General features: G+C 43.4%; 1 protein-coding gene and 1 pseudogene across 2 annotated transcripts in view; one reads left to right on the top strand and one right to left on the bottom strand.

Annotated features, from left to right (window-relative positions):
• The window catches only part of MSN (moesin), an 88900-nt gene extending 67739 nt beyond the window's left edge, over positions 1 to 21161 (top strand). The window contains exons 3-13 of the mRNA XM_081115217.1: positions 7039 to 7134; positions 8384 to 8658; positions 10048 to 10131; positions 10800 to 10946; positions 11939 to 12035; positions 12931 to 13094; positions 15044 to 15174; positions 15430 to 15590; positions 17228 to 17320; positions 17673 to 17897; positions 18982 to 21161. Coding sequence (XP_080971343.1) covers positions 7039 to 7134; positions 8384 to 8658; positions 10048 to 10131; positions 10800 to 10946; positions 11939 to 12035; positions 12931 to 13094; positions 15044 to 15174; positions 15430 to 15590; positions 17228 to 17320; positions 17673 to 17897; positions 18982 to 19146 — 1638 coding nt within the window. The 3' untranslated portion in view covers positions 19147 to 21161. The remainder of the gene's footprint in view (positions 1 to 7038; positions 7135 to 8383; positions 8659 to 10047; positions 10132 to 10799; positions 10947 to 11938; positions 12036 to 12930; positions 13095 to 15043; positions 15175 to 15429; positions 15591 to 17227; positions 17321 to 17672; positions 17898 to 18981) is intronic.
• LOC308511138 (succinate--CoA ligase [ADP-forming] subunit beta, mitochondrial-like) lies at positions 675 to 2892 on the bottom strand (annotated as a pseudogene). Its single transcript has 2 exons — positions 2715 to 2892; positions 675 to 1890 (listed from the first exon to the last, which is right to left on the bottom strand). The product of its transcript is annotated as a succinate--CoA ligase [ADP-forming] subunit beta, mitochondrial-like (transcript).
• Positions 21162 to 21891: the final 730 nt, after the last annotated feature.

The following is a 21891-nucleotide window of genomic DNA, read 5'->3' on the forward strand; positions in this document are numbered from 1 at the left end:
ATTGTTAATTTAGTATGACAAGTCCTTAGTATATATGCCTTTATTTGGTGAAACCCTACAGGTTCTTCTCAATACCACAGGATCATGAAGACTTGCAGTTATCGGTGTTTTGTAACAATTAAGATAATGTTCAAATAATTAAGTTACTTCACTGAAATATTTAAAAGAATATTCTGAGGAGTGTTTGAAAGCTTTGTTTATAAATAGTGATTGATATATTTAGTTAGGAATTTGGTGTTGAAAATAAACACTTCTTATATAAAACATTGTTTTAATACATTGCTCTACTAATAAGGCTAGTTATTAGATATACTATTTCTAACACTAAAGAATAAAGCTTTATCTTCAGATTTATTTTATTCATAGGACTCATATTAATGAAGAATGTTATATCCAACAAAAATAAACTGGCATATTGGAAATGGCATTTTGTAAAAGTGAAAAAGGAGGCTGCAACAAAAGAAACTAGATAACTGCATTACACATTCTTTATACAAACAGCCCATTCTCAATAGAATTAAATGCAGATCAAATGGATTTAAAAGTTTTTATGCCTATATGGCAATTATAATTTTCACCCATTAATGAGAAAAGGAACAACAATAATACAGAACACAGAATTTTTAATGATTATAGAACATTTAAAACCTTCAGCCATCCACTGGATTCTCAGATCAGATTGGCAACTGAAATTTCACATCCACCTGGGCTTGTTTGGCTAAGTTCAGTATTTTAGAGAGCTTTACAACCATTTTAGCAGCTTCATCCAAGTCATCACAAGCAAGAATTTTAAGTCCACTGTCAGTTATCAGTGCCCTAGCATCATCCACTTGTGTACCTTGTAACCGTACCACAATAGGTATTTTAATTTCCAAATCTTTTACTGCCATGACTATACCCTGTGCAATAACATCATACCTCATGATTTCTCCAAAAATGTTGACCACCATAGCTGGTACCTTTTTGTCTGAAGTGATAAGCTTAAATGGTTTTGTTACTTGATGGACTGTGGCACCACCACCAACATCAAGAAAGTTGGCTGGAATCCCTCCATTACGGTTTATTATATCCATTGTGGCCATAGCCAAACCAGCACCATTTACTAGACAGCCTATATTCCCATCTAAGCCAATGTAGTTGATATCTGCCTTAGCTGCATCTTTGTCCCTTTCATCTTCCTGAGTCCAGTCCTGGAGATCAAAGATTTTCTTCTGGCGATAAGCTGAATTAGAATCAAAATTGATCTTCGCATCCATACACAGCACAGCTCCATCTGAATCCTCTACCATAGGATTTATTTCTACCATGGTTACATCATATTTCAGAAAAAGGTTGTAAAGCTGGACCATGTTTTCTGCTGCAGAATCCACTACATTAGGTGCAAATCCCATCTTCTGTGCAAGCTGGTAAGCTGGTTCCTTTTTGATGCCTTCTACAATATCAATAGGTTCTTTAACTATGACTTCAGGTGTCTCTGCAGGAACATCTTCAATGTTGACACCACCTTGAGAACTTCCTATTAATACAGGACCTTGAAATGACCTTTCCATTGTTATTGCAAAGTATGTAGTATTCTCTCCTGGGATATCTTTGCTCACAAACCAACACTTGATTGCAAATTCTGCCCTTTTCTCCTGTTTGCTTGGTAAATAACTTTTTCCCAATCATTTGTGAGGAAACAGCTTTTGCTTCTTCTGGAGAGAAAACTATCTTCACTCCTCCTTTGAAACCACTTTCAATGTTTCTTTTCCTCTACCACCAGCTAAAACCTGTGCCTTTATCACAACATCTTTTGAAACTAATTTTTTGGCAATTGCATAAGCTTCATCTGGTGACTTAGCCACATGTCCTTTGGGAATAGCGATTCCAGCTTCTTGCAAAAATTCCATTCTATATAATAAAGAGGTAATATGCAAATTGACCCTCACTCCCTCACACTGCCACAAGATGGCTGTGCCCACAGCAGAGGTGGGGTTCCCATAACAAGCCATAATGAGCGATCAACAGGGACCTGAGGTGGTGTGGCACTGGTCCAGGCTGGGGGACCTGAGACCACGCCCCCCACCGGGCAGGGCTTGATGGGGACCTGAGGCCGCGCCCCCCACCCTGGGCCGGGGGACCTGAGGCCATGCCTCCCACCCAGTGGGGCTTGATGGGGGACCTGAGGCTGTGCCCCCCTATCCGGTGGGTCTTCACGGGGTGGGGCCAGCGGGTTTGGATCTCAGCCAGTGGGGGTGGGGCTAGCTGGTTCTGGGCCTCATGCAATTTTTTAAAAAATATATTTTATTGATTTTTTACAGAGAGGAAGGGAGAGGGATAGAGAGTTAGAAACATCGATGAGAGAGAAACATCGATCAGCTGCCTCTTGCACACTCCCCACTGGATATGTGCCCGCAACCAAGGTACATGCCCTTGACTGGAATCGAACCTGGGACCCTTGAGTCTGCAGGCTGACACTCTATCCACTGAGCCAAACCGGTCAGGGCAAGTCTCACACAATTTTGAGTTGCACGTGGGTGGGCAGGGACTTGATTCTGGGTCCTGTGGTGTGCCCCAGACTCTGACAGGAGGAAGATTTTCATATACATTTTACTAATTTTCTTTCATCTCTGACACTTCTATTATAGAGAAAGGGCAAATAGCAATATTAAAATATTTCCTCTAATTAATTCCCTTTTAATGTGCATGAATTTCATGTACCGGGCCACTAGTACTCATATATTCATGTAGTGAGAAATTCCTTTGTTGTTGTTGCTGTACTTGGAGTCCATGGTTGTTAAACAATCTAGAACTTCCCAGAACCTGAGCGGCGGCCCGCAGCACCATCCAGGGCGGGTGGCTCCTAAGGGTGGTGTCAGCCATCAGCTGGCTGGAGAATATGGAGGCTGCCATTTCTGAGTCCGACCCTGACCCCTCGCGCCTGCACAGACACAGCTAGCATCCTTTATTTTAATGCTGCTTAAAGCTTTATTGCATGGCATCTTTGAGAAATACTAGCTCAGGCCAGATAAGCTGGCAGTCTGGGGTCAAAGGGAGCCAAGAAAGAATTTTTTTCCTCAGGGGTGGAGCCACTTCTCATAGTAGAAGGGTAGGATCCTAGTTACAGATATTATTCCTGGAACCAGGATCTAGATATGATCTCCCACTAGGAAATGAGGTTTCTCTTTCCTCTGAAGTGGGCATCTCACCTGAAAGCAAGCAAAGCTTGGCCTCATTTCCAAGTCTTGAGATTTCCTTATAGCCTGCGGTCCAAGGGTCATCTGTTTTATACTTTTGTTATTTTTTTTTAGCCTTAATTATGATTTAAGACCATATTTCCTGCCCCCCCCCCCCCCGCCTTACTACCTCACTTTGGAACTTCAGTAGGTTGAGAGACATTGCTCATCTCTTCAAGCACTGGAGCCTAAAGAAGTAGAAAATTTATATACATCTCATTTCTCTGTGTTCATAAGGGAAGACACTGCTTACATAGATTAAAAATTCTCTACTGATTCTGAAATCTATTTTGTTTTTGGACTATTCTAGGTGCGTTCTTTTTTTTAATTTTCTTGTTTAAAGTATTACAAATAGTAGTACACATGTCTCTTTTATAGCACTTTAGTTATTTGTCCAACTTTTCCTCAGAGATACTGCCGATCCTGGAACTATTTGGGCACCCATAATCTGCCTCTCATCACAGTTTTACCCATCTCACTAGTGAACCAGACAACATGGTGCAAAAAGAGGCTAAAGAGTTCACTCCTGGGACTAGTTGTGTTGTCTGTACCTGCCGAACTCCCTTTTAATTCTGGGGTCTCTGAGCCTCTACAATGGGGCTATTGACACAGGCAAAGGCCAGTTGCTGCTCTGTTCCATGTCTTCTCCCTGCTCCCCCCACCTAGTATCCTGGCCCTATTTGTTGATCTTCAGCATTTTTGGTAGGTCTCTTTCTCTCCTGGGGCTGAATTGTTCCTTGGAACTTACTTCTCACTGATTGTATCTGGACACACTATTCTTCTGCAACCATGTGGAAAATAATTGGAATTATTAATTGATCCCTATTATACCTAGGATGAGATAAGAGGTGCTTTAAACAATCTTTCCTGTCCACACACTATCCCTCTATCCTCTGCAAAAATAAAAAGCCAATGTCACATTTCAACATGAACATTTTGTATTCTCCATCTAAAACCTGATGGCAGTTCTTACTGCTTATTGACTTAGAATTGAATCCTTGCCATTGAATCCTGCAAGTCTTTTGATCTTGCCTTATACCCCCTACCCCCAATTTATCTTTTCTAAACATGTCCCTAGTTACACAAGTCAGCAAGAGGTAAATGGGATTGTATTTCTTAGTCATTTATGAAAACCTGATTAATCTATACTAATAAAGAGCTAATACGCTAATGAATGGTTGATACACCATAAGGGGTAAAGACCAGGTCATTAGCATATTAGCTGGGGCATTGCTCCGGAGACCAGATAGGGTGGAAGCAGGGAGGCGCCAGGAGGAGGCGGGACCATCCCGTGCCAGGGAGGGCAGGGGTGAGAGCCCAACCCCCCACCACAAGTCCTTTGCCACCCACCACTCACACTCTGAGTGCCGCGTGGCCCACCTGCCAGGGGAAGGAGCACAGCGCGCAGCAGGCGGGAGGCTTCCATGCTCTCCTCCAGCGCCATGAAGGGGCGGAGCCGCCACATTGCTGTAGAGACAGGCAAAAGCGGGGAGGCACCCAGAGAAGGTGGGACCAGCCCGAGGCCACTAGAGGGACTGAGGGCGGGGCTCGAAGCGGCCAGAGGGTTTGGGGGCTGGGCCAGGCGCGCTGGAGCTCTGCAGACAGGTTTGGGTGTCAAGGCCAGGCTGCAGATGCGTGGGCCAGGGCGCTCTGCTGGGCTCCTAGTAGAATGATAAAGCTCAAGAGAAGAAAGAGGCCATTTAAGCCACACAACTTGTAGATGGGGAAGCAGGATTGATTGGGAAGCTGAGGCTAGAGAAGGAAAGAAGGAAATGCGCTGACTTGAGATCACACAGCAAAGTGGAGACACAAGTGAGATTTTCAGGTTTTCTGACATCTGATTTAAGATACGAAAGGTAAGATCATCAACTTTCACTGCCCCAGTGAACAGTGAAGGTTGATGACATGGGAATGTGGCTTTTCTCCAAAGTGGTTGTTGACTGAGCCTGGTGGGAAAGCCAGAAATCATATCTATACACAGAGGTGGTCAAATTTCATTATCTGGCTGGGATATATGGACTAAAAGAGAGATAAAGCAGTCACTTGAGAACCCTAGGGCTCCTAAGTTCCTATGAGCCTTTGGCATTAAGAGAAAGCATAGTAGAGCTAGGAGGTGTTGTTCAGTGGTTGAGTGTCAACCTATGAACCAGGAGGTCAAGGTTCCATTCCCTGTCTGAGCACATGCCCAGGTTTCGGGTTGGATCCCCAGTAGGGGGAGTGTAGAAGGCAGCCGATCAATGATTCTTTCTCATCATTGATGTTTCTATATATCTCTCCCTCTCCCTTCCTCTCTAAAATCAATAATATATATATATATATATATATATATATATATATATATATATATACACACACACACACGCACACACATATTTAAAAGAGAAAGCATAGTAGAGAAGAATGGTATAGGTTTTAGAGTCATACACATCAGGATTCTAGTCTAGGCTCTACGGTTTTAGAAAGATTGCCTCTAAATCTTAGCTTCCTCATTTATAAAATGGAGATAATAGCTATTGCAGGGTTTTTAAGTGGCACATAATAGGTACTTAATACATATGAGCTACTTTTTCCTTGGGGCCTCTGAAGCTGTAGATTGTAAGATCTGAGAGTGACTGGGGGACCTGGATTTGGAGGCATAGTAGAAACTTTGTGGATACAGTGGAGGTGTATGTGTGTGTTTTGAGGGGGAAATAGTGATTTATTCATAGGGAAGAACATCAGCAACACTGTGTCCTTGTTCCCTGTTTGTATCTCCAAGTAAGTTTTTTCATCTCACCCTTCCACCTCTACTGCTTTCAACCCTTCCCCTGTCCTTGCCAAAAATAAAAAAAATTAAAAAAAATAAAGAAAACTGCCGGATGCCAGCAAGACCTCATTAGGATGTGGCTCAGCTTCATTGCCTTCACCCCCAGTGATAGGCATGCTGGTGTGCAGCTGCCTGCCAGAACCATTAACATGCTAATATCAGGGACTTGAAAATAGATCTCACATGTATTCTCCTGGCTGACTTCCCTTTCCTTCCCACTGCTCAGCCCAGAGGCCCAGAACATCAGGGTGTTCCTCAGCTATTATATTGAGGTACTCACCCTGTTTCCACCCTCAGTCCCACTCTTAAACTGTGTGAGTGGTAATGTAAATCATGGCTGGGCTCTAATCAGGGCTGGAAAGAAGCATCTCAGCCCCCAGACACAGCACAACTTTTGGGTGTATAGATATCACAGTCCCTGCTTTGTCTCCTCAGGTGTTCTTTCTTAGGGCACTGTAAATGGGACTCAGTCTGAAGGGTGTGGGCGTTATTTCTAGTTGCTAATGATAAAAGAGCAACTTGGGAACAAGATGCAGGAGTTAAGCCAACAATCTCTACCTTCAGTTTTTAATCCATTTTGGGAGTGGAAAGCTGCATGGCATAATAGAGGGAGGGAAGTAACAGAAAGCACTAGATTTGAATAGGTTTGGAGTCAAACATCTGACTCTGCTACTGACTAACCGAACCTTTACTTTTCTGAACTTTACTTTCACTATTTGTAAAATGGGCCTAATTATAATCTTATCAGAGGGCTCTTGGGAAAATTAAAGGGATAATATATATAAAGTTATTGGGGTGTGGTAGTACTCATAATAGATCCATTCCCTACCTCCGAAGTACTTTGGGCAAAGAGATGCTAACCTCACTTCTTGACTGTTGCTCAAGTGTATTTTCTTTCCAGACCCTGGGCACCTTATGTTCTCTAAGGTTAGGGACCAAATGAGCTCCATTTTTGTGTCCTCTGTGTCTGGTACAGGCTAGGCATTCAATCGGTGGTTGTTTTGTTTTCTCTTCCAGGTGGTGAAAACTATTGGCCTGAGGGAAGTTTGGTTCTTTGGTCTGCAATACCAGGACACTAAGGGTTTCTCCACTTGGCTGAAACTCAATAAGAAGGTAACTGCTTACCCCACTCTTGGGTTTGGAATTCATTCCTTTCCAGATCTTGCTCAGGGGGGGGTAACATGTGCTAGCTGGCAAATCCAGGACACCTAGGTCTGTGTTTTCCACTGGGAAGTCTGTTGACCACAGGATCAGAATAAGGGCAGAAAGAAGATTTAGCTAAGGTAATCTTGTTCTGCTTTCACTATAATTTCTCATAGCAAGAATGGCCAGGGTCCAAGGAGGAAGGTATCTTTCCCTTCCTACTGGAAGCTCTGTCTTGAATTTTGACTTGTTTTTAGACCTTAACCATAGCGGTTCCTCAAGAGGAGATTGGTATCCATTTTTGTTTTCAAAGTCAAGGGGTTTAGGAATTTGTTAAAAAGAGAGTCATATACTCTTGAACTGGAATCTCAAAGGTCTCATAACCTATCTTGTCTCTTTTCAAACCTGTCAACTGATGCCTTAACTCCATATAGATGTGCTTTCTTCATTTTCTATCTCAGTTGATCTCCAAATGGGATGATCTGCTCTCTACCTCTAAGTAGCATCTCTGCAGGAACGTGGCAATTATTCAACTCAGTATCCTCAAACAGTCTGTCTTTGTCTTTGGAGGTCTACATTCTGTCCTGTGAATTGTTTGTCTGATTGTATCTAGGAGGTAGGTGCCTCAACTTTTGGCTAGCAGTGTTTTGTTTTCCCAAAGAGTGGAGACTTTTGTTGGACAATTGTAGAATCCTTGGGAGCCAATTTCAGGCTTTAAAAGGCAACCTAATTTGTTCTCTTACCTAGCCAATTCCCAGGCCTTAGTCATGTATCCTGGTCTTTCGTTTGCTAATTTATGGAGTTGGGGGAGCCTTAAAAGAGGTGCTTTCTTAGGTATCCTTTTAGAATTTGCATGCAGTTGGATATATTGTCAGATGATGGTGGCTTTGGGACTTATGACCATCTTTTTAAAAAAATAATTCTTTATTGTTGAAAGTATTACATATGCCCCCCTTTCCCCCCATTGACCCCCTCCAGACCGCTCTATCCCCCCCCTTGACCATCTTTATTTCAGGTACAAATCCTCATCAGAAAGCAATTGTGGACATGGGATTGTTTCCCCAATGAAAATAATGTGTCTCTTTTCTGAATTACCAGGAGAGTTTCCCTCTGGCTCTTTGGGATTACCCAAATTTATGACCTTTCAGTGTCTTCTCCCCACCCTAAAGCCACTCTAGTCTATTTTTTTTGAGAACCCGTAACTCCTTGCTGCTCCCAGGTGACTGCCCAGGATGTGCGGAAGGAAAGCCCCCTGCTCTTCAAGTTCCGGGCCAAATTCTACCCTGAGGATGTATCTGAAGAATTGATCCAGGATATCACACAGCGCCTGTTCTTCCTGCAAGTAAAGGAGGGCATTCTCAATGATGATATTTACTGCCCACCTGAGACTGCCGTGCTGCTGGCCTCCTATGCTGTCCAATCCAAGTATGGTGACTTCAATAAGGAAGTTCACAAGTCTGGTTACTTGGCAGGGGACAAGTTGCTTCCACAGAGGTAAGGTTGTGACTGGCTATCTGCCCTGGCCAGAGGGCCTGTGGCCTAAGGCTGACCAATTCCTATTACACAGGGGTTGTCAGATCTGTTCCTCCCACCTAGGGTCTGTCTGAAGACCATGACATTATGGTAGTCAGAGAGAGACATTTGCTTATAGCACCATGCCCTGTTGTTATTTCTTGGGCTCGCAAAATAAAAAGCTCCCCCAATTCCATTTGCCTGATTACAGAACTTCATTACCCTGGAAACTGGTTCTTTTATTGAGAACCAGAGATGGATTGATTTTCTATTGTCCTTGGTTCCATTTTTCTCAATCCTTTTCACTGATTTAGACCTCTTATATCAGGTTCATAGGGGGAGAGAGAGAACTATGCAAGCCAGGGATATGGTAGCTCAAGCAGTCCTTTAATATTGATAATCAGTGTCCAGAGCTTTTTGCTTTTGTAAACTTCACAGTTGAATGATCTAAAAATTCATTATGTTTGTTTTAGCATCACAACAATATACAAAATAAGTTAGGCATTATCCTTATTTCCTGGTTAAGGAAACAGGTGCAGAGGTACTTGCTCTGACTTGCTCAATATCTCACAACTCATTTGAGGCAGAGCTGGACCTAGAATCCTAGTCTCTTGAATATTTAACCCTGGATTTCCCCCCACTGTATTCAATTACCATTTTCATAGGCTTTTTGGGATTGGAAGTAAAAATTCTGCTTCATTCTGGGAGCCTCCACCACATTGGAACTGTGGCATATGTACAACTTACCTGAAGGTATTAGGGATATTGCTTGTGCCCTGGGACTACACCTGTGTGCCCAGCGACTCCATGAGTCGCTGCCATGATGTCTGAAATGGTGTTTGAAACAAACCTTGTTTATGATCTAGTAGATTTGAGAGGTTGAGCCTGTTAGTTTTTTTCAAAGCCATTTGAGCTTAGTTCTCTGTTCTAAAGCCACAGGCTGTGATCAAATCCCTGAGCAATATTCTCACAAACACACTACTGGTTCCACAAGGATCTAGAAGAGAGTGTGCAGGCCTCTGTGAGGCCCATCCCTACTTTAAGCCCCACAAACCAGCACAGATTCTTGATACATTACTGCTCTGCTTGGGGAACACAGCACATTATTGGATTTTCTGTTAAAGGTATGAAGGAAAGCGTTCGAATTGTTTTTCTTAGTCCCTCATTCTCGTATCTTTTCTACCTCTCAGGCAGTTCCTTATGTCTAATTAATACCTCCTGCTGTAATTTCAGTCTCCTTTCAGTGTGACCTCAGTGGGCTGACTCTACAACCCCTTTACATTAAACCCTTGGAGAGATAAGTGGGCGTTCCTTAACACCTGTAATTTGGGCTTTGTGCTTTAAACTACTCAATACCCATTTTCTTTCCAGGGTCCTGGAGCAACACAAGCTCAACAAGGACCAGTGGGAGGAACGGATCCAGGTGTGGCATGAGGAGCATCGGGGCATGCTCAGGTAAGCCTGACCTAGCAACTGTGAGCTTCCACTGCCCCTGCAGGGAGAATGGCTCTGGGGGCATAAGAGGCAGAAAACTGGGGGAACACTGGAGGCTGTTGGGGAGAGAGAGATTGAAAGAGAGAAATGCAGTGTACAGGGTAATTTAGAAATATATAGAAGGCTAATCAGAACCAGTATAAAGCTATAGTATAAAGTTATATTATTTTGTGAATGATAGCAACTGATAGCCCAAATAGTTTTGACCATAAAGAAATGGAGGGGCCCCTGGGGTCCTTAGGGAGCATGTGGGCCACTAGGGGCTCCTCCCCAAAAAAGAAACAGGGAATGAGCTCTTTCATGGCAAACCACTTGGAGGCTCTCTAGTTGAGGAACAAATCTTGTTGTTTTGCCATCAGCATTCCATCTGGGCTCTCCTGAGAACATGCCTGTAAAAGAAGATTCTATGGCAGCTAACATGCAAGGTTCAGCCTATCATTATTTCCCCTTGGGAACTTCAGACCTCAGGCTTCATGTTGTGTTCTGTTTACCATCATCTGCTAACCTTCCATCCCCTTTTGCATCCCTATTGGCAAGATACTTGTCAAAAATGCAGAGCAGATAGGCTTTCTCTCTCCCTAGGCCTGATTCACAGGCTTCCCTCTGTAACCTCCCACTCTGTTGTTTAGGGAGGATGCTGTCCTGGAGTATCTGAAGATTGCTCAGGACCTGGAGATGTATGGTGTGAACTACTTCAGCATCAAAAACAAGAAAGGCTCAGAGCTGTGGCTGGGAGTGGATGCTCTGGGTCTCAACATCTATGAGCAGAATGACAGGTATATCTCAGAAGTCTCTTAGATTATTTGGACCACTCTGGCATTTAGAGCTCACCAGAGAGTAAGACTGTACCTTCTAGGGCCCACCTGGATAGTTCTTTTTCTACCTAGTTTAGACCAGCCCAGATAATTGCATAACCTCCCTCAGGCCTTTAAATCTTGCATTGACTAGACTTGCACTATTCACTGTGACTACATGTGGCTACTGAGCATTTGAAATGTGACTACTCTGAATTGAGATGTGCTGTAAATATAAACTACACACCAAACTTTGAAGACTTAGTATAAAAAACAGAATGTAAAATGTCTCATTAATATTTTTTGAAATATTGCTTTGCATTTGTAAATGATAGTATTTTGGATATACTGAGTTAAATTAACTGTTATAACAGTTAATTTCACCGGTTTATTTTTACCGATTTTTAAGTGGCTACCAGAACCTATGGCTCTTATTATATTTCTGTTGGACAACACTGGCCTAGAACCTACTTTGTCAGGATTTATAATTAATCTAATCCCTATATAATGAGTAAGTGCCTTTTGGCCTATAAACTCTCTCGCTACAACCTTGTCTTATTTGCTTATTTTTTCTCCTGTGGTCTGTTCTTGTTGAGGATGGAGATCAATAGATTATTGTTCCACGTAACTTCTGAATCTTGGATCTCATTATTTACTTTCTCCCCAACTTTTACAACCTGGATGGAAGAGTCCCAGTTAAATAGGAGTGGGGATTCTATTACAAGGTCCATGCCACACAACACATATAATAAAACAAATATGAGAGATTGGGACAAAGAGTAATGTGTTGGTTGTAGTATTGGGAGGTCCTTTGTGCAGCCTCAGTGCTGACAAACTGACCTGGTGGCATGTCATGACATTGGCTGAGCAGGCAATGAACCTACCTCCTGAAAGGAGAAGTTGGCAAGGCACCAACCCTCTATGTCCTTCTTGTTTTGCCCTTGTCCTGATGTTCTTGGTCTCCATTTCTACAGACTGACTCCCAAGATAGGCTTCCCTTGGAGTGAAATCAGGAACATCTCTTTCAATGACAAGAAATTTGTCATTAAGCCCATTGACAAAAAAGCCCCGGTAAGTGATTCCTCCAACTGGCCAAGACACGTACTTGCCAAGGGATAATGCTAGAAGTAATCATGTAATTATAGTTTCCCTCTCCCTTTCTGGGGTGTGTGTGTGTGTGTGTGTGTGTATGTGTGTGTGTGTGTGTACAGGAGGCACAAAAGGAGGTTGGTGATGGAAAGGGATGTTGATGCCAAGAAATGGTTAGGAGGCATTCTGTGCCTTGTGCCATCCTGCTGCCTATGTTGCAGGAGAAACATGGGTGAGGGAGAGCCACAGGCAGTCTAAGTGCTGCCTCTTAGACACTGTCTTCTGCTGCCCCGGGGCTCTGGGTGGAAACAAAGAGTATAGCCTATCTTATCTTTTAAAGCCTCTAGGCCCCAGAAAGTGGAAACTGTTGATATATAGGTGGCAAAAGTAGGTTTACAGTTGTTCCTATGAAAAATAATACAATAATTCATAACAATTCAAGAATAAACTCTTTGTTTTGTGTACTCACAACTGTAAACAGTCCAGCCACCCATACATTACTACACTCATCAGTGTATTTTGAAGGGATTATTGGGCCTCAAAGAGAGGCCTCTGAGACCAAGAAGGATCCCTAAATTAGAAGATAAAATCAATTCCTGACTTACAACTAGATTGAGGGTATTTTAGGATGTATAGTTTGAAAGAAATTGTGCTTAGTTCAAAGAGCACTGATTTCAGAGTCAAGCCTGGGTTGTAGTTCTGGGTCTGCCACTAAACTGCCTTTTGACCCTGGGCAAGTAATTTCACCATTCTGATAATTAGCATCATCATATGTAATGTAACATTTAGTTAATTATCTTTCCAGTGCTTTTGGACTTAGAGAAGTTCACCTTTATCTATCCCTCCAAACTTTTTCTAATTTCTGGTTTCCCACCAGGACTTTGTCTTCTATGCTCCCCGGCTGCGGATTAATAAACGGATCTTGGCCCTGTGCATGGGGAACCATGAGCTGTACATGCGCCGTCGCAAGCCAGACACCATTGAGGTGCAGCAGATGAAGGCACAGGCCCGGGAGGAGAAGCACCAGAAGCAGATGGAGCGGTAAGTGATGTGGAGATGGAGTGGGACCAGGACCAGGCCAAAGAAACCTATCTAAATTGCCAAGTCTAGTCTGCTAAAAGCAGGACAGACATGAAGTCATCCTGGAACTGGAGGAGGGCAGAGAGAGAGAGAGAGAGAGAGAGAGAGAGAGAGAGAGAGAGAGAACGAGAGCACACTCTATTGTACAATGATGACACCCCCTCCAAGAAGCAGGCATCAGAATTAGGATTTCAGAGGCTCATAGGAAGGAGAGTCATTTCATAGTCCCCCATTATCTATGATCCTCATGCCATTGCTCTTCTAGGCAAACTCTGGGTTGTTTCAGGCTATCTGATCAGTAAAGTGACAATAGCAGAAGGCTCTATACACATTTAAACCTAGACTATATAGGGGTTTTTTGAGCGGAATTTGGTAGAGGCACCATCAGCATCAACTTGGGAACTTGTTAGAAAGGTAGAATCTGAGACTTTATCCCATACCTATTGATTCAGAATCTGCATCTTGAGATTCTAGGTAATCATTTCTCCAATGAAGATATGAAAATGGCCAACAGGCACATGAAAACATCTTTAATCATTAGGGAATCGTAAATCAAAACCACAGTGAGGTACCACTTCATACTCACTAATATGGATATAATAAAAACAGAAGATAATAGCTGCTGGCACGGAAGTAGAGAAATTGGAACTCATATACATTGCTGGTGGGAATGTAAAATGGTTCAGCTGATATGAAAAAAGATTTGGTGATTTCTCAATAAGTTAAACATAGAATGTCTATATAATCCCATAATTCCACTCCTATTCAAAAGAATACAAAACAGGTTTTCAAACAACAATATGTACACATGTTCATAGTAGTATTATTTACACTAGCCATAAGGAGAAAACAGCCCAAATGTCTATCAGTGGATGAATGAATAAATTATATACCCATACAATGGAATATAATTCAGCCATAAAAAGGCATGAAGTACTGATAGAAACTATAAATATAGATGAACCTCTAAACCATGCTAGGTGGAAGAAACCAGACACAAAAAGTCACATTTTGTATGATTCAATTTATATGAAATATCCAAAATAATTAAATCTATAGACACAGAATGCAGGTGGTGTTCAGGGTCTTGGGGAGAGGAAATGGGGAAAAACTACTTAATAGGTGTGGGTTTTCACTTTGGGGTGATGAAAATATTTTGGAACTAGATAGAGGTAGTAATTATATACCATTATAAAAGTACTAAATGACACAGAATTGTTTGCTTTTAAATGGTTAATTTTATTTTATGTTAATATCACCTTATTAAGTTATTTAAAAATTAAGATCATAGGTGAACCATTTTACATTCCCACCAGCAATGTATGTGAGTTCCAGTTTCTCTACTTCCTATACATTTCATGAAAAAAGAGCTTGGAACTTCAGGAGGCTTCTAATCCAGTAGGCTGGAAAATGACACCATGTATGAGAAGTTAAACACCAAGGTTCACATTTATTCTTTAAAAAATTGCTGACTCCCTAGCCAGGGGTGGGCAAACTTTTTGACTCGAGGGCCACAATGGGTTCTTAAACTGGACCGGAGGGCCGGAACAAAAGCATGGATGGAGTGTTTGTGTGAACTAATATAAATTCAAAGTAAACATCATTACATAAAAGGGTACGGTCTTTTTTTTTTTTCTTCGTTTTATTCATTTCAAACGGGCCGGATCTGGCCCGCGGGCCGTAGTTTGCCCACGGCTGCCCTAGCCGGTTTGTCTCAGTGGATAGAGCCTCAACCTGTGGACTGAAGGGTCACAAGTTTGATTCTGGTCAAGGGCACAGCCCCAGGTTGTAGGTTCAATCCCCAGTTAAATGGGTGGGGACTGAGGGTCCAAGGCCTGGGAACCTTGGGGATCCCAATGCATCCTTGTGACCTTGCTATCCTGTTTAATCCCTTCTTTCTCCTTTCCTAGTGCTCTGCTGGAAAATGAGAAGAAGAAGCGTGAGATGGCAGAAAAGGAGAAGGAAAAGATTGAACGAGAGAAGGAGGAACTGATGGAGAAGCTGAAGCAGATTGAGGAACAGACTAAGAAGGCTCAGCAAGGTAAGACTTGGTGTCACCTTGGAGAGTAGGTTTTTCCAGAGCCTAACTCTATGAGCTGGAGACCCTTCTGCCTGAGCTGCAGATTCAGGCCACATAATCCACATATGGCTACAGAATAGATAAAGTATGGGATAGGAAAAGAGTATCCAGAACTTTCTGCCAGCTGTACCCTGGTATGAAACATTTCTAAGAAAGAAGCTAGGTGTCTCTCATCTCTGCACTCTTCACCTCCTTTCCCCCATTTTCTCTTCCAAGAACTGGAAGAACAGACCCGTAGGGCTCTGGAACTTGAACAGGAGCGGAAACGTGCCCAGAGTGAGGCTGAAAAACTGGCCAAAGAGCGTCAAGATGCTGAAGAGGCCAAGCTGGCTCTGCTGCAGGCTTCTCGAGACCAGAAGAAGACCCAGGAGCAACTGGTAAAACTAAAAAATGGGCTGGGATTGAAGGACCTGAGTTTTCTTACCTCTCTGACTACCTATTCACATTTACATCTGCCTGTAGGGCTCTTTCCAGCAGGGCCTCAAGCAAATAGTTAATTCAGAAGCAAGCTAAGTCACTGGTGTGGACCAGAAACCTTTGCAAGCAGTCTTCCCTAACTAATCCTTACTTTTATTCTATTTTCTTAGCCCTTGGGGATCTGAGCTGATGAATTGACAAAGGAAAGAGAGGAAGAAGAAGGGATTCCCACTTGACTACCTAATGTGTGTTACAACTTTCCCTTTTTCCTTTTTTTTAAAATATTTTTTTATTGATTTCAGAGAGGAAGGGAGAGGAAGAGAGAGATAGAAATATCAAATATGAGAGGGAATCATTGATTGGCTGCCTCCTGCACGTCCCCCACTGGGGACCGAGCCCGCAACCTAGGCATGTGCCCTTGACTAGAATCGAACCCAGGACCCTTCACTCCACAGACTGATGCTCTATCCACTAAGCCAAACCGGCTAGGGCTCCCTCTTCTTTTCTTTTTTTTTAAAAAAAATATATTTTATTGATTTTTTTACAGAGAGGGAGAGGGATAGAGAGCCAGAAACATCGATGAGAGAAAAACAGCAATCAGCTGCCTCCTGCACACCCCCTACTGGGGTTGTGCCCGCAACCAAGGCACAGTCCGCAGGCCAATGCTCTATCCACTGAGCCAAACTGGTTAGGGCTCCCTCTTATTTTCTTACTCCTCTTCCAGAAATCTCCATGGCATTAACCCATGTTGGAATATATGTCCAGATAAGGAAATTAGGGCTCAGAGAGGTTTAGGAGACTTCCCAAAGGTCATACAGTGTGATTAACAATGAGAACCATTTTTGGCCTCTCTGAAGGGTCTGCTCCCTAAAATCATATGTGCCTATACATTTTTTTTCAGGAGGGGAAGGTGAGCATCAATACTTTACTAATAATTTTCAGGGTTCTGTGACTCAGAAGTTAGCAATCTGTGACCCAAATTCCTTGTATATGTTGTTCACTGTGCTATTTGCAGTGGGAATGCAGGAAACTAAGACCTAATTCTCAGGGGGAAGCTTTCTCTAGATTTGCTCAAGGTGTGAGGTTATGCATAAGCTTTTCCCCTTATTCAGATTACCTTGTGATATTTGAGTGTCTTTCCTATACTTGACCTAGGAAGAGTCTTAGTGGAACCCTAAGCATTCTAGGATAACAAGAAAGGGTCTGCCACTTCAGGCAGTGACACAATGATCTCTAATGCACTGTGGGTAATACTGAGAGGGGGAGGTCTGAGGGATGAGAAGGGAGGGAGAGCTGGAAAGGTGAGGAAGAGACAGATGATATGCTATTTGTTTTCAGGGGGTCTGTACTCTAAGTTGGGAACTCTGATTTATAATGAAATGATTTGAAGTTATTAGAATGCTATAGTAGATTGAGAATAGGAGTGGTCTTCTGGGATTCCTGGAGAATGAGTGTTAAAATAAACCTCCAGGACAGCAAGCAAGTCCAGGGGGAGCAGCAGGGTCCCCATTGATTCCCCAGGAGAACTGGGGTTGAAGGGACCTGGGCCCTGAGGACCAGAAAGCTGAGCTCTCACAAGCTTCCAATTTATCCATAGGCCTTGGAAATGGCAGAGTTGACAGCTCGGATCTCCCAGCTGGAGATGGCCCGACAGAAGAAAGAAAGTGAGGCTGTAGAATGGCAGCAGAAGGTAAGACAGAGTGCCCAGAGCAAAGCATTGTGGGAAGGGGTACTACATGCATAGATTCCAGTTCCATAGATTCCTTAGGTTTGGGTTCCTTCCCATTTCAAGCCTTCCTTGACAGCAGGTATTATGGGAGAAGGAGCTCAAGGCTTTCTCAACTTCCCAAAATTTTTCAATGCTCTAGGGAAATTGGTACAATAGCTCCTATTATATAGTTTAGGAAACTAAGGATTAAGCAGACGAAATGACTTGGTCTACCTGATGCTTGTCTTCTGCTGGGCCATTCTAGGCATGCATAGGATTCTGTGAGTTAGCTTGTTCTGATTGCTTGTCCATCTCTCCCTCTGTTATTGTACAGGCTCAGATGGTACAAGAAGACTTGGAGAAGACCCGCGCCGAGCTGAAGACTGCCATGAGTACTCCTCATGTGGCAGAGCCTGCCGAAAATGATCAGGATGAGCAGGATGAGAATGGGGCAGAAGCCAGTGCTGACCTGCGAGCTGACGCCATGGCCAAGGACCGCAGTGAGGAGGAACGTACCACTGAAGCAGAGAAGAATGAGCGTGTGCAGAAGCACCTGAAGGTATCTAGGCAGGGCCAAAGAGTCAAGGAGACTGTGCATTGATTTAGTAGCCCATGGTCTTCCCTAGATCTTCATGGCAGGGAGGGTTGGGGTAGGTGGAGCAGCCTGTCTCAAGGATGTATGGGAGCCTGAGCCTTTCCCAAGTAAGGGCCTCAATGAGAGGTACCTCTTGTTTGTTTGTTTGTTTATTTATTTATAATCCTCACCTGAGGAGTGAGGATATTTTTTCCATTGATTTCTAGAGAGAATGGACGGGAAGGGGGGCCTTGGCCAGTTGCTTAGTGGTTAGAGCAGGTTTGATTCCCAGTCAAGGGCATGTACCTGGGTTGCTGTTCAATCCCTGTCCCTGGTCAGGTGTAGGAGACAATCAGTTGATGTGTCTCTCTCACATTGATGTTTCTCTCTCTTTATCCCTTTCCACTCTCTCTTAAAAAAAAAATCAATGAAAAAAAAATGTCCTCTGGTGAGGATAAAAAAAAAAGAAGGGAGACGGGAGAGGGAGAGAAACATCAATTGGTTGTCTTCCACATGCAGCCTGACCTGGGTTGGGGATTGAACACCTGCAACCCAGGTACATACACTTGACCAGGAACCAAACCCATGACCTTCCAGTGCACAGGCTGAGCTGCCAGCCAGGGCCACCTCTTTATTTATTAATCAGACCCTGAGTGGCCTCTTGTTTCTCCTAACCCTCCACCTATACTCTGTTTACCTCTTATATTGAAGAAGTACTTAACTGACACAATTTCTACCTGAATCTTTGGTACATTGTTCTACTCTCAGGGAATATTTGTCATCAATTGCAATTGGTCCCATAAGTTTGTGTTGTTGTTTTTCCTTTTTATTCTCGCACTACTGCAATCCTAATAGGACTAGAAAAGGCTCTTAAAAAATGTGTGTGTGTGTGTGTGTGTGTGTGTGTGTAAAAAGCAAGGAAGAGGAAGGAAGACAGGAGAGAGGGGGAGGAAGATAGAGGGAGGAAGCAATGGGGAGAGAGGAGTGGGAAGAGGGGAAAAACTGGTTAAATAAAGGGAGGTAAAATTAAAGGGATCCATTAACCTCTCATTCCCATGCATCCTCACAGGCCCTCACTTCAGAGCTGGCCAATGCCCTCGATGAGTCCAAGAAGACAGCCAATGACATGATCCATGCTGAGAACATGCGACTGGGCCGAGACAAATACAAGACCCTGCGCCAGATCCGGCAGGGCAACACCAAGCAGCGCATAGATGAGTTTGAGTCCATGTAATGGGCACCTAGCCTCTAGGGACCCCTCCTCCCTTCTTCTTTGCCCTCAGACTCCTATACTCTCGCCTAACTCACACTGTGCTGGAGCCACTAACTAGAGCAGCCCTGGAGTCATGCTAAGTGTTCACTGTAGCCATGGAATGAAACCGAGCCCCTCAACCCTCACTCATTTCCCTGGACAGAGAAATAGCTCACCTTGGTGCCAATGGGACACTCTTTTCCCTCTCTGTCCCATTCAATCTATCTTGTTAAAACAGACCACTTCTACAGCTCAGAGGCACTTCCCACTTGATTTGGGAAATTTCCCTACTTTTACTGTTGTTCTGTAGGTGTCAAGTGTTGAGTAGGTTGAAAACTAGCTCCCACCACTCCCTTCCTCTTCAGGGTCCTGTGATTTGATGAATTGGAGCATCACAGGGTTTTGGGAAAGAGGCAGGACCCTGGCTATATGCTCTAGGATGTCAATTGTCCATTCCTTCTAGAATTATTTAGGCTTTATAATGATTGGAGGCTGTAAAGATGTTCAGTTATTCTCTCTACCTCCCAGATTGGGCCTGTTATAAACTCAGTCCCAATAAGCCTTGTCCTTGACTTCAGGGACTCAGTTTTTCCCCAGGTTGAGATGGGGAAGACAGTGCCTTCAAGAGACTTTACTAACATCTTAGAAGGCTATTTGCCATTCAGTCCAGGCAAGGCTGGGTAGAAGATCCTTTCCCCAATATCATATGGGAGCCTACCCTTGTTTCAAGTTATCCCTATGGGCCCAAGTATCCCTTATTATTCTGGGTTCCTCCTCCCTTCTTGGGATTTCCTCCTCATTCAAATCCCTTCCTGCTAGAACAGTAGGGGTGGTTACCCAAAAACTCCAGCCCTATCTAGGACTTGCCAGAGGGAGGAAATATTCACACCTGGCTTCCATATTTTCCCTGCCATGTATCCCAGGCAACTTCTCTTATCAGGGCTACCTGGGCCACAGCTTCTGCTTCAGGGGCATCCAGACCTTGGTATGGTGAGCCCAGGATGCTGATGCCAATTGGTTCAATTGGTGAGTGGATAGAAGAAGCTGAGTGTGGTAAGAGAAGTCCATGGCCTGAACCCCAGTTTACTTGACTCCATCATGTGCCTAATAGCCCCTTCCTGTCACCTACCTCCAAGCTGGTGACTGGGACCTGCCTATGTTTAACAAACCTCTAACCCAGATCTTGCCACCAGTTGTGCTGACCCTTGGAGCTGTAAATCAGAGAACTATTGGGGGCTCTGGCCTGGTCCCTTTCACAGTCCTACCCCTGACTCTCAACTCAGGAGTAGCCACTTCCTTCTCTCTGTTTCATGAGTGTTCTTTTTTTTTCTACCACTATTATACATTCTAGTGACATCTAACTCAATATTAATTTCTGCATGTCTTGCTAGTGAATCCTTTGAAGGTCGGAGCAGTCATTTTGGCCAAATTCCCTTACCACTCCCACGTCTGGGAAGCATATACTATATTATAAAAGAATATTTTGCCAGAAACATTAATGTAAGGAGCTTTCAGTATTAGTGATATCACCTGTCACTGTAGGTCATACAATCCATTCTTAAAGTACTTGGCATTTGGTTTTATTTCTCCTTTTTTTGCCTTCTCCCCAGAGTTCAGTCCACAAGGGGCATACTGTCCCTGCATGCAGTGTCCTTAGCCCAGAACCCATGGCTTTGATCCCTCCCCCCTTTTCCCTACTTCCGCCTGATCTTGGGGAGTTTTATGTGCATTGCTGTGAATTATATTGACACTTTCTTGGTAATATGCCGTAGATTGGCTAAATTTAAACCTGTAATTGTGGGGCAATCTAGCTGCCTTAAGATCAGTAACGCACCCCCAGGGAGGCTGGGGAGAAAAGTTAGATTTTGTATTCAGGTTTTTGGGTATGTATTTTTGAGGTTTTTAAAAATTGTTGTGTTTTTTTTTTTTTTTTTTTGGAGGGGTTTATGCTCAATCCATGTTCTATTTCATTGCCAATAAAATTTAGGAAGACTTCACTGTGACTTGATGTTTCTTTCTAGCCTGAGTGGGTGACTATAAGACACTTCACTATAATTTTCACTCTTTAGACCACAATCTCTGGTCTCATTTCATTCTCACTTTAGTCCTATGGGGAATGGATATGACTATCCTCATTTTATAGAGTAACAAATGGCTGTGAAGTAGAATTACTGCCCAAGAGCACAAAACTGTCTAGCTCAGGGGTGGGCAAACTTTTTGACTCGAGGGCCACAATGGGTTCTTAAACTGGACCAGAGGGCTGGAACAAAAGCATGGATGGAGTGTTTGTATGAACTAATATAAATTCAAAGTAAACATCATTACATAAAAGGGTACGGTCTTTTTTTTTTTTTTTTTTTTTAGTTTTATTCATTTCAAACGGGCCGGATCCGGCCCGTGGGCCGTAGTTTGCCCACGGCTGGTCTAGCTTAATAGCCTGTCCTTTTCATAGCTCCAGGCCAACTTTTCCAGTGTAGGTGGACCCTGCACATGGTCAATGTAATGTTTCTTGGGCTCGCTTAGTTTTGGGGCTTTGGGGCTGTTTTGAGGGGTGGTTTTTATCTCTGAACTACTATTCCTGTGGTCAAGCCCTGTCTTGCCTCCTTGTCAGCAAGGCCTCTAGGCTTGCTGACCTTCTACTACCTTCATTTATTGAAGTGCCAGTGAAGGTCAGATAAATTACGTTGAGCCATGTTGCAAAAGGTGGTGTAGAGTGGGGTATAAAGT

The sequence above is a fragment of the Myotis nattereri genome (assembly GCF_964212035.1).
Source record: "Myotis nattereri genome assembly, chromosome: X".
Lineage (NCBI taxonomy): Eukaryota > Metazoa > Chordata > Mammalia > Chiroptera > Vespertilionidae > Myotis > Myotis nattereri.